Source organism: Natator depressus, chromosome 2 (genome assembly GCF_965152275.1).
Source record: "Natator depressus isolate rNatDep1 chromosome 2, rNatDep2.hap1, whole genome shotgun sequence".
In the NCBI taxonomy this organism is placed as follows: domain Eukaryota; kingdom Metazoa; phylum Chordata; order Testudines; family Cheloniidae; genus Natator; species Natator depressus.
In genome coordinates, this window is record NC_134235.1 from 69750430 (window position 1) to 69763291 (window position 12862).

The window sequence follows — 12862 nt, forward strand, 5'->3', positions numbered from 1 at the left end:
CTCTCCATTTTCGAACTCCTAAATCATGGGCTCAAGCAGCCATCTGTGCCTTTGTGGTGATGGTCCATACAGGACAGTGTATCCATCTGGAAGATGCCTTCCCAGATGGATCCAGAAGTTTCAAGTTCTGAGGTAATTATTTTCTCTGTTTACTGGTTGGCCAGAGTCCCTGTACAGAGCCAGATGAATAAGTACATTCCGTCAAAACTTCCATGGGATGAGTACCACTCTGCTTCTTCCCATCCACATCACTGCCCACCCACTGTACTTCAAACTATTTCATTCACTTTTCACCATTGCCTTTTAAAAAATTCACTGTACAGTCCCAGTAAATGATTTCTTATATGTCTAATTAAAGAGCTCTGCATTTCTCTTCTCCCTTCAGATCAATTTAACCCTGCCAACCAGTTCAAAAATACTTAACAGAATTGACCCAGTAATGTTAACGATGAATAAACCAACCTGTTGCAAATAGAAGATACATGACCACCTTTGTTTCTAAACTTCATAGAAGCCTAGAAGTCGTGGTGTCTCAAAGGCCACTGCTAGATCATAAAGTAAATCAGCTTCTGGAATTGACTTCAAAACTTAACCAGTGAGAATGTGGCATGTAGAAGACAAATAGGATTTGGCCTTTTATGGGCAGATCCTATTGGCACAGTCTTAGCACAGATTTATTTGGGGGAGGAAAGGGAGGTTGGGTAACATTTGAATGCTTACATAGAAAGGGATAGAGGAAAGTATTCCCTCTATAGCATGTTGCTATTGCTGTGGGGATATTTCTTGTGAGAGAAGTGTTGTAAGAAAATGCAAATTATTATTTCATAAATGGCTAAAGAGTTCCTGTGTGAGGCTACCGCAATAAACTTTCAAGCTTTCAGTTGGTTTGCAGCTCCCTTTGGAAGGCAGAAAAAAAACCACAACAGTAAATACTTGAGCAAAGAAAAGTGTTCACTATCAAAGCATCAAAATAAATAGAAAGTCTTAAAAAAAAAAAAAAACAATTCTGATCATTCAGCCCTTGCCTTCCTGTTTGAAGTTTTTTAATATCATGAAGGCAAAAATACGTACATTTAAAAGAAAAAAATAAAAAATGACAGCAAAATCATCTTTACTCTTTCTCTAGTATCTTCTTCATATGATAGCAGGAAGGTTTTCATTATTATATTCAAAAATACCCAGTTTGTGCTTTGAATTTGTCTTGGTATAGTATGAATGGTTAAAATAATTTTTATTACTCTAATTTGTACTTCTTCACAAATTATCATAATTGTGTTACACAGCATATGAACTAGTGGTTTATCACAGATCTCCAGTAGGCTTTAATCTTTGATCCCTCCCTGTTTGGGTTCTCTGCTACCATTATTATTATGAATATCTCCGGGTTATTTTACTTCTAATTTTTTCTTGGCAATAAATAATTATTTCCCACCGATGTCACATCTTATCTATCCTTATGTGTCCTTCCTAAATAACCTATATATGCATTTTGAACTACTTTGTTTGGATGTATACTATTTATAATGCATAACCTATGATAACACCAGCAAAAGAGTGCAGTTTTTCATCTTTAGAGACCATATGATAGAAATTGCCATCTGTTTGTCCTCCCAGATTCTTTTCTGCTTCCTTGTTACTTTTATGTATCAGCATGTAGCTTTTTAATTTCTCTTTAGCTGGATCATTAATCAACCAACTGGTATGCAAAAGGCGGCTTCTTTTATTTCACAGTGAAAACAGATTTCATGTTGTGTTTTACATGTTATGCTTATATGTCATTTTAGCAGATGCTCCCTCTTTTTGTTCCAATTACTATAGTATCCATATATATTGTGGCAGCAATTAGAGTGAATAACATAAAATCTGCTCTGTAGATTGCCTGAGACAAGCGATAAATAAAAATTGAAAATTTGTTTCCCATTCAAAAGTTAAAATCAGTATGTGAGGCAGGTGCTTAGTTTATAAGACTTACAATATTTAACGCTCAAAACTCAATTAATTAAATCAATACGCATTCCCAGTAAGCAGCTTTATAATGTGTGGCCAGAAAGGTTTTGCCGTGATTGATTTTAGTAAGATGACAAAACTCTGTTTATGTGATAAATATAAACATAATAATAATAATAATAATTAATAACTTTGATACTAAGATTCCTCATTGGAAATAAATTGTTTTAAGTAACTTCATGAATTTTTTAGCATTGGCAATCTGCTTCTGGGCTTTCTATAACAGTAAATGAGAGCGTGAAAAAGTCAAATGTATTATAACATCAAATGGGCTGCCTTAGAATGGTCAATACAACTCCCAGTTTTACCCGATTATAAACGTCGTGTCCCAAGAACATAAGTTAATCAGTGACAAAAGAGGTGAAACGTGGAAATGACAAATCCATTTGGATTTTAATCTTCTGTTTTCCTGGTTGTAGTTAGTACTGGGTTTTGATCACGTTTAAGCCAACTCTTTTGGCTGTTTTAATTAATTCCCTACAACATGGCTTTCTGCCATAGCATCTTCTGAAGAATCTACATGAGATTGTTGTTTGGGACCTTAGACAAAAGTCTGATTACACTTGATGGTACTTAGCCATTCTTGAATCTCCCTTGAGCATAATTAGTATCTTTTGTTTGTGATGCGGTAATTAATAATAATTCCTTTTTCAAGACAGCTCATCTGGAGGAAGAATTCTGAATAGACTGTGAATATTCTCGAAGGAGTTATGCTCTCCTAGGCAATCTAAAATTCTGTGCAGGATGTGTATCTTTCTGTTTATAGACATATGGAATCAGTGCCTTTAAACATTTCACCATTTTCACATCATGCTGCCACTATGGAATTACCAGTTCTAACTTTGGGAGCTTGTAGTTACTACAGGTTCCCGAGACAAATGATGCTGAGTTTTAAATGGTGCCTAGTGCATATTCACAGGCAAAAAATGAAGGTGGAGATCCGGTTGAGCTGACATATCAGTAACTTAATGGTATAACACATTACAAGAATGTTTTAATTATCCCCAAACCAAACATTACATACCCAGGAAATTCAAAGTTAAGGTTAAATTTTAAAGGAACCCAAAGCAGTTAATGTATTGAAATGCACACTTGAGGCACTCAAACTACCTTAATTGTGCCTTTACCAAGCACCATAAATGGAGGGGGCAGGGAGTTAAAACTTTATCTTTTAAAAGTCAGTTTCATCTAGTTTGACACCACATTCACTAAAGTGCTTTAATCATAATCTTTTGCTTGGTACATGGTGTCACTACAGGGTGGAGATAAGGTGGTCTGAATGCCTGGCTCTGCATGCCATAACCATACAATCATGCTGTGTGTGGTTTTATATATGTACAGAGAGAGAATACTACATCTTGACTTTGTGTTTGTATTTCCTCTTCAGCAGAGATATTACTTGTAGTAGTAGTTTATTTATATATATATGTACACACACACACGTATGTTGAAGAGGGAACACCAATAAATATAGAAAATGGAACACAAAAACAAAGTCAAGATGAAGTGTACATTTTGGGGCAAAGTGATTTGGGGGAAAACTTTTTTTTAATAGGATATGTTTATTCACATAGCTCACAATCATGATATGTTCATATTTACTGGAAATAATTATCAGTAGTAGTAATTTTTATTTTTAAAAAAATCTATTAAATAGAAGATAAAAGAAGCATGCAATAATATCAGTTGAGCTACCTTGAGTTGCAGTGTTTTGAATTGCAGTTTAACTTCAGTTGCTTGAAGTTTCTGAAAGTCGTCTTCCTGAATTTAAATCAGGAATCAAAACACCCAGAGAAATGGGGAACTGGGAAAAGGTGAAGAAATATGGCATTCATATTCACTTCTTAAGGTGGTGCAGCACATGGCGAATTACTTACCTCCACAAAGTGAGATCTGCATTAACTGTATGTAGTTAAAAAGAAAGCAAAAGCTTAAGGGGGTGTGAGACACATATGCGTGGAAAGGTTGGATGTTGATGTTAGGGACACCTAACTATGAACTACTTTCTTTTCATCTTCTTTCTCCAGTGGATTATTTTACGTTAACTCTGGCCTTTTGTCTGCTATAGCGGTGGCAAAAAATGCTTTTTGTTTTACAAAACTAAAATTAGTGGTGGTCCCATTTCATACAAACCCTCCAAGTTTGGGGAAGGGGATTTGGATAACTGGTTCTTGTTTTAGTCCATCTTTACTGTTGTATCCTCATTTACTTTCTCATCTAAAGCAGGAATAATGTTATGAAAGGCACATTATATCACACCCACTGGTTGAGGAGGGAAAACAGCCCCAAAATCCTGTCGCTACTAGAACCAAGCAGGAGCTGGAGTAGCAGGGAGAAGTAATTTGCTCCTTCCTGCATCCGTCCTTCCATTGCTGCTGCCTCTACTCACCCCTACCTAATCTGAGGTAACTCCTCAGTTGTCCTTTCCTCTCCCCACGATAAGGTATGTTGTTGGGGAACCAGTGTTTCCACAGCCACTTAAAGCAGCATTGCCCTGTAGTTCACCACACTGTGAAAGAGGAGTTGGGAAGCACTTTTACCAGCAATCAGCTATAAAGCCCATCCCCCGGCAGCAACAGTAGCCTCCATCCATGTACTTAGCATTTTTGTATACGGAGGTTCAAGGGCAGCATTTGAACCATAAGCAAAGAGTTTCTCCTTGATTAATGAGATGAAGTCTAGCTTTTACCTTTGGTGCTTCTCTGACAGAGGAAGAATTGTGGAAATCTTCCATGTTGTTCCTTACTGCTGCTGTTATCATACACAAGAGTTTTGATTTCAGAATGTTTCTTTTGTTCATTTTTGCATAAGATGCTATGAGACATGAATTCTGTTCTCTTAGAGATGGGGTTTTAGGAATATGTTTTGTTGCTATCCACCATAAATAGGAAGACTCTGATAGGAGCCAGAGCTGTGTACTGTTCGCCCTCAGAGTCCCAGCTGTACTCATTACAATAAAGTTTTGTCTTAATGGACCTGTGACAGATCATCATTCTTGCAAGCCATGTTCTCCCAAGTTTTTAATTTTGTGTGGTGACTCTAGTGACATTGTAAAAAGTTCTTCTGAAGGTAATGGGTTTATGCTTTATATACATAGCTATATTACCCAGTTATTTTAGCTGCTTTCAGTACTGCAAATGGTAACACAAAGAACACTTTTCTTCCTTGGTAGTAAAGGAAAGCACATGAAATCATTTACACCTGCAGTGTGTGTTAATGTCAAGCATTTTTTTTTCTGTTCAGCTCCTCCGCAGTTTACAGTGAGCCCTTATAATCAGGTGGTGATAGAAGGGCGCACAGTAGATTTCCACTGTGAAGCAGATGGTAATCCTCTTCCTGTGATTGCCTGGACCAAATCAGGTATAACCAAATCTAATTGAGATCAAATTTCTGTGCTGCATTTTATATATAAAATAAATAAAAACAGCCTCCAGCCCTTTTTTGTTGTTGTTGTTGTTGGAAAGAGTTACTAAGTAAATCAAGAAAGTATTGCATAGAATTACTGAAATTGGGATATTTAAAGCAATTTGTATTTATCTGACCTTATCTCTTTAATGTCATCACATGTGTACAAAAACCCCACATGCTCTGATCTGTCAATGATGCTGGTCTCAGTGCCCGGTCATCCACTCTCCCCATATCCATCCCCATGCCAGGAATTCCCTCACAGACTCGGTTTGCCAGGCAACCTTCCTCGTCATTCAAATTCCTACTTACGATCAACTCCTTCTGCAACACTCGCAAGAAGTAGGATGAAGACAACATTTCTATTTTATAAGATGTTTATGGTATATACATACAATTTAAAGAAACAAACCAATCTACAACCTGTTCAATCGTTCTAGGCCCATGCCATTTCTGAGTTTGTTACCCTGTAACTTACTTTCCACAATCACAGCCTTTCTGTTTTCCTTTCTAGCCTCAGTTGTTGACCCTTAGACTCTTTGGAGCTGGGGCCTTACATAGTGTATATATTTACGATGAGCTGCCTATTGGTAGAATAATTTTGCTTGCTGTAACATTAATGACTAAAGATAATGTTACTGTTTAACAAAAATCTCACTTTACCTGGTTTATGTCGTCTTTTTTTAAATTAAGTATATTGGGTGGACTTCTGTCCTCCTTTCCTCAATTAAGCATGTGCATCTTCTGTTCAATTTTGCATGCTTAACTGAGGATAGAATTTAGCACATTGTAATTTTGGAAATACCCATAGATTTAAAAGGTCACTTCATAACATCTGCTGCTTCTTTTTAGACTGAATAGTTATTTCCAAGCAAGCAATAGCAAAATAAGTTCATATCAGTATGTTAATGTTTTGGAACCATCTTCTTTTATGGAACCTATGGCTATGTAATCAATTTGTAATTATGTGCTAAAGGGAGCTAGATAAATTCATGGAAGATAGGTCCATCAATGGCTATTAGCCAGAATGGGCAGGAACGGTGTCCCTAGCTTCTGTTTGCCAGGATTGGATAACAGGGCATGGATCACTTGATGATAACCTGACTGTTCATTCCCTTTGGGGCACCTGCCATTGGCCACTATTAGAGGACAGGATACTGGGCTTGATGGACCTTTGGTCTGACCCAGTATGGCCGTTCTTATGTTCTATTCTTATGTAAATTGCACTATTGGTCACAATCTGCTGTTGTGCAAGGGTTCAACACGTGAGGATTTATCCTCATGTTACTAAATAGCAGTGATATGTTATGGACTTAACTTAGTAATTTTACTAGAAATGAGGAAATAGCTCAAGGGAGTTGCTTGGCAATAGAGTTTCAAATTAGCAAACAACTCAATACCACCTGATCTTCAGTTTTTGAATTTTGTGGCAATCCAGTTTACATGGTGGAAATAATACTGATATAGTCACCCTGAGATTACATGGACAAGTTTATTTATTTAATAAATATTATGGAATTTAACCAGTTAACAAAAACCTTAGTGTCCAGCTAACCTCATTCCTTCCTACAACACAATACTAGTGCAAATCTGGAAGCTAAAGAAAAAGGGCTCACTTTATAACCAGTTTCTGATTACTTTTTTCATAAGACAGATTCTGATTGCTTAAGTTATTTGAATCCTTACCAAATGTTCAGGTTTATTGAGGTGGGGTGTGTGCTAGTGGACAGAGCAGTGGACTTGCATTCTCTTCCTGGCTGTGGTACTATGCTGTTTGAATGACTTTGTACAAGTCAGTTCACCTTTCTGTGCTCAGTTTCCTCATCTGTAAAACAGTAATTATCATAACGCTTACCTCCTGTGTCTAAAGTGCGTTTGGAGACATATGGAGTAAAAGCACTATATGGGAACATTATTATTATTATTACTACTATTTGAGTTCAACACCTATCTACTCTGGCTCTCCTTCAGATCACATTGTGAGCTCTCTGTTGTCACACCCCTCAATAAAAAGCAACACTATTAGCAAGATGATGAATAGCTCATCATCTGTCCATGACATGGAAGCAAGCAACTCACATTGCTCAATAACCCATTTTCCCCACTCAAGTACTGTCAGCATATACTAAAATTAAATCATTTAAGTTTTCCAGAGGTGAAAAACTACTGTAACAATTCATTGGACTGCCTGGTCCTTCAATTTCTCTTTTTGTGGACTGGATCTTTTTTTCATAACAAGGTCTAAATAATGAATATTAGCCCTTCCGAATTTGGTATTATCAAACGTGATCAAATGCTCTTTGAGTTCTGTGCTAAGTTGCTGGCAATTTTAATGTTTTAAAAGTATGACTAAATTAACATCTTATTTAATAAGCAAAGAGAAAAAGACCAGCAATGGTAGAATTTGAAAGGAAAGAGCAAAATACTCACAATTAACCATGTCAAGAATTTTAAAGGGAATGCCTTTTAATATATATTGCCTCCCAAGATGTTAACTAAAATAAAAATAAAACCCCAAACCCTATGATAAGTATGTAAATAAGATGAGTGTAATTTACCATATTTATGTCTCAGTTGTTTGACACATTGCAGGAAGTCAGCTGCCTTCTGATGGACGCCACACTGTGCTGTCATCTGGAACATTGCGTATTGTACATGTGGCCCAACATGATCAAGGCCAGTATGAATGCCAAGCTGTCAGTGCTTTGGGGGTAAGGAGAATGACCGTCCAGCTGAATGTGCAACCCCAAGGTAATAGACGAGGTGTTTTGTTTTCTGCTGTTTTTAAGGTTGTAAATATGCCTAGAAACTTATTAGATGGTCACACTTTTAATGATAAATGTGCATTTAGAAACATAATTTTCACTTTTGGGGATAGTAGACAAAATCATGGTTTGTTTTCAGTACCAGAGTCCCGTGTATAAAAGGGCAAAACCATGGTTTGTTCATTTCACATTTCTGCCACACTGTATTTTGGTGTGGAACAACTCCAGTAACACTCCACAGGCTATTAGGAGAGGATTCCAGCTCCCATGAAGCATTTCTGTGGTGCTGGGCAGAGAATTTGGCCCTATATAAATATAAATCCCAAACAAAAAATAATCCCAGGCTATATTTATCCAGTTTCCATATTATGGAATATGGTAAAATTATCTATAAATATACTTCTTGGATTTACAGCAAGCATAGTGAATTTTCCTTGTCATTTAAAAGGGTTTAATCCATTAATTTAGTACCATCAATGTCAGCATTGTTACTTGTGAGGACACAAGAGTACCTCCCCAATGTGTAAAGTGGGATTATTACTTCCCATAAATATTTAAAGGGCAATGATAGAAGGAAATGATTGTTTCTATCAAACACCAGTTGTAAAACAGGAAGTAAGAGGTTATGTTGTTAAAGATCACATTTAACTTTAAAATTAAAATAAAATTGGTTAGGGCAATGGGGTAGTGAACCATTTTACTTTATGATGTACTCATCACAAATGCAGTAGAGTCATCTAAATCAAAAGTAGGCCCATTTATTGCCTAAAATAGTGTTTTTCTTTTTTGATGCAACGTCCTGAAATAACCGAACAGGTCCCTTTCAAACATATTTTGTATGATTCTGTAATTTATGATAGTACCGTTATAGGTATTTTTTTCCTGCTAACTTTAGACATGTTTCAACATATGAGTATCTGTTCCCTAAACTATAGAAACAGAAAATTTAACAAAGGACCTTTATATGATCTTAGGGCTCATCTGAGAATAAGTAAGCCTGAATGTTATAGCATGAATGTAAGTGGAATAAGACCTTTCCAAAGTTTAGTAAGACTTCTCTATTGTTTTCTAATTACATGGGATAGCATGGCTTTGTTGTTCTCATTACAGTAACTAAGCTCCGAGGGGCAGCTCTTCAACTGATATAAATTGTCATAGTTCCAGTAAGGTCAATGATGCTATAACAGTTTACACCAGCTGAGGATCTATTAGACATGGCAAACCTAGTCAATCCAGGAAAGTGTAACTCAATGACACTGTTGGGTATTAGAAGAGATGACAATATAAGGAATGTGTGTTTGTGTTTTCTGTAGCTCTGCCAGTATTTTCTCAACTTCCGCAAGATACCAGCTCAGAGGTTGGAAAGAATGTAGAGATTCCTTGTAGTGCACATGGAGAACCTCAGCCCACAATCAGCTGGAGCAAGGTAGGGTTACTTGATTATATCTACGGGCCTCTCGGTCTTGTCCAGCTGATACAGAACCTTAAAAGCAATGGACCCAGGGTTGTTTAGTTGCAGCTGTAGCTTTTACCAAAATACAGACACCTATTATAATCCTCAAACAATTCTTTTAAAAATATTTGTTAATATTTTTGAAAATGACAAAGAGCAAACTTCAGCAATTTAGTCTGTCATTTAAAGGCCTGTATTGTATTTTTGCTATTTTACATCAGAAAATTAGCAAGCCAATCTAAGGGCAGATTCAGTCCCTGATTATAGATTAAGAGCAACACAAGTGGATGGCATAAGTTGGTCCTAAGTATTATTTCTTAAAAGCAACATATTCTTCTTTTAAAACAATTTGACAATCTAAAATTCATCCAAAACAGATCAGATTCATTAAATTATTACATTTTGGAAGGCTTTAAAAGATTAAAAGCTCTATACAAATCCACTGTACATAAAAGTTTTTTTAACCATAGCCTGTTTTCAGTAAAAGTACAAAACAAGGGTTGAAAGAGTGTGCTATGCCATACTTAAAGTCTTGGGATTCTTTGGGACTGAAATGGCCTCCCGCATAAATTAGGTGGCCCAGGGGGCTGCTCTAAATCATTGCAGTTCTGCCTAGAGGTAATGCTATAACCTGGAGCTGCACTAGAATCTACAAAGTCGTCGCCATCTGTCTTGCGTTAATCCCATCAACGGAGTCCGCTCTGAGTCCTCTCCATCCAAAGTGCTATGTTCAATGCCATATCCTCTATCATACCACATGCTAACATGTCTTCCTTTATGACATCCCACCACGTCTCCTTGGGTTGGCTGTTGTAATTTTTGGATCTGGTTCTAAGAATAAGGCTATGAGTTGAAAATTCACTGAAAGTACCTTTATTTCCCAAAAGCTGATTGGTTTTTACCAAAGGAAATACATCCCATACGCTGAACTCAAAATGACTATAAACCTCTACTGCAATAATGCTTCCCTCATACTATAAGCAATGACCTTATTAGAGTGAAAAGGAGGACCCACTACATCATCCAGGTGTTCGTGGTCTTCGTTGCTCATTGTTCAACACCCTCTTTTGTATCCTATGCTTAGCTGTGAGCTGCACTTATTTCTGTCAGCTACTGTCTGCTTCTCTCAGACTCTTCCTGTAGTAGTGGTCACAACCCTTCCTCTTATAGTGGTTTTGGCGAGCTTAAACTAGTTTGTGGTTTTAACTAACCCAAAATACCTTTTTAAATCAGCTTAATCTACCGAACAACAAAACTAATTATCTGCATAACAATAGTTACCTTATTATTTTTATATCAAGTGCCATCTTGCATTATCTGTATTCCTTCACTGGCCTGTATCTTTTTTTTTCTTCAATCTTCATCTGTTGGACTCTCTTACCCATATAGTTGTCGGAACTGCATTTTACATGACCAAACCGTCAGAGCTCGCACTCCTACCCTAGAATCTCCAAAGTACTCTGTGCTATTGAGATCCTGCTCCCAGCCCAATCTGCCCTTCTCCTCCTGCAGCCCCACTCATGGCATGCTCCCATGTTGGGGCTTAGTTTTATCCTATATGGTACCTGTCCTGATGGAATTCTTGCTAGGGCTTTTTTACATACACAAGACTCCCCTCCAGAACTTTAAGTTGCTACACTGTTGGAGACTCTATACGTTTCCTTTTACTTTCAGTTGTGAAGAAAGCCTCCTAATTTAAATATAATCAATAACTAACACTTTACTATTACTTTTTTTCTATAGAAGATAAAGAAAAAAAAACAATTTGTATTTAACTCTGAACTGATTGTACCACTCCTGTCAACTACAAAATAAGCAAAGAAGCCACTTTGTGAAACAAACATGTTAACCCCCCAATTCTCATTGGTCCATTCTCAGAGGCTAATAGCATCAATAAGATTTCCTGACTCTCTGAGAGAAAATACTTTGCCCAAATAGTCCTTTGTACTCAGCCATTCGGTTAGTTACACCAAGAACTTCTCCTACCTCCACAGTGTTTTCCCAGGTCACCTTTGCACATTACTGGGTACAGATAAAGCAGTAAGAGGGAGGGGAATAGCACATTAATGGGAAAGAAAAACAAAGCAGATCCCCACCCCCCAACTTTGAAGCATTCTGATTTATATTCCTATGCCCTGTCTGTGGTGGAATCTAAAACATTTTTTTTCAGTCCCCGACAAAAATTGTTCCGTGTGTTGAGGGCCTTCGTGAATCAGACTACCTCTAGTCAGTAGTTGATTTGAGATGTTTCATTAGTAATAGTTTTCCACCTTTTCTGAGAAGAAATCGAGAGACACCAATAACATGCACTTTGGGTGTTTTTGTTTGTAGACTGGTGTTCAGATTACTGAGAGTGGCAAATTCCATGTGAACTCAGATGGCACTCTTACAATCAGAGACTTAGGACAAGCAGACCAGGGGAGATATGAATGTGTTGCAAGGAACTCTTTTGGCCTGGCTACAACCAGTATGGTGCTGACTGTTACCAGTAAGTTTCCAAGTAGCTGTTCCTCTACTAATGTTTCAATTTCTGAAAATCTGCCTAGTGTCTTGAGCGGTAATAATTGTGGAGTTTTTTGACAGACAAATCGTAAATATGCTTTTATTAAATATTTAATTGACAGCACTCTTCTCTTTCTCCAGTTAGTAGACATTATAATGTTAAACATCAAGGAAAATGAAATATATGTCAAGGAAAATTATCCCCTCGTGAACATTTACCTTTATCCTTGTCTTTTTTTGTTAAACCAAGAGCAGTTTGTCCCCAAATAGCTTTGAGGTACTGGTTGCCATTTCAAAAGCAGGTCCTGTATAATGTTAGCAAATATCTTTTTTTAAAGTGTTTGTTAAAGCAATAATACCTTTCAAGAAGTAGAATTTCTTTGAGACCCAAAATTGAACTGAGGGAGAGTTAAGCTTGAGAATGTATTTCACTTATTATTAAAAAAAAAAAAAAGTTAAAAGAATATTATGGATTAAAAAAACCAAAATCCTCAAAAGTAAGGAAAGAGGCAGATACATTATGATTAAATGAAAATTATATGACAAAGAATATTAGAGAAACAAAAGGTGGGTGAGGTGATATCTTTTATTGTATCACTTCCTTTGGTGAGAGAGACGAGCTTATACAGAATTTGGTCCAACAAAAGATATTACCTCACTCATCTTGTTTCTCTAATATCCTGGGACCAGCATGACTACAACAGCACTGCATAAAACAAGGAATGTCATT

The 12862-nt window shown here is 36.8% G+C and overlaps 1 protein-coding gene across 1 annotated transcript in view; it reads left to right on the forward strand.

The window, feature by feature from the left end:
• PXDNL (peroxidasin like) overlaps positions 1-12862 on the forward strand; it is a 267071-nt gene that overhangs the window by 180144 nt on the left and 74065 nt on the right. The window contains exons 11-14 of the mRNA XM_074943098.1: positions 5251-5367; positions 8005-8163; positions 9491-9603; positions 11962-12118. Of these exons, the coding sequence (XP_074799199.1) occupies positions 5251-5367; positions 8005-8163; positions 9491-9603; positions 11962-12118 (546 nt within the window). The remainder of the gene's footprint in view (positions 1-5250; positions 5368-8004; positions 8164-9490; positions 9604-11961; positions 12119-12862) is intronic.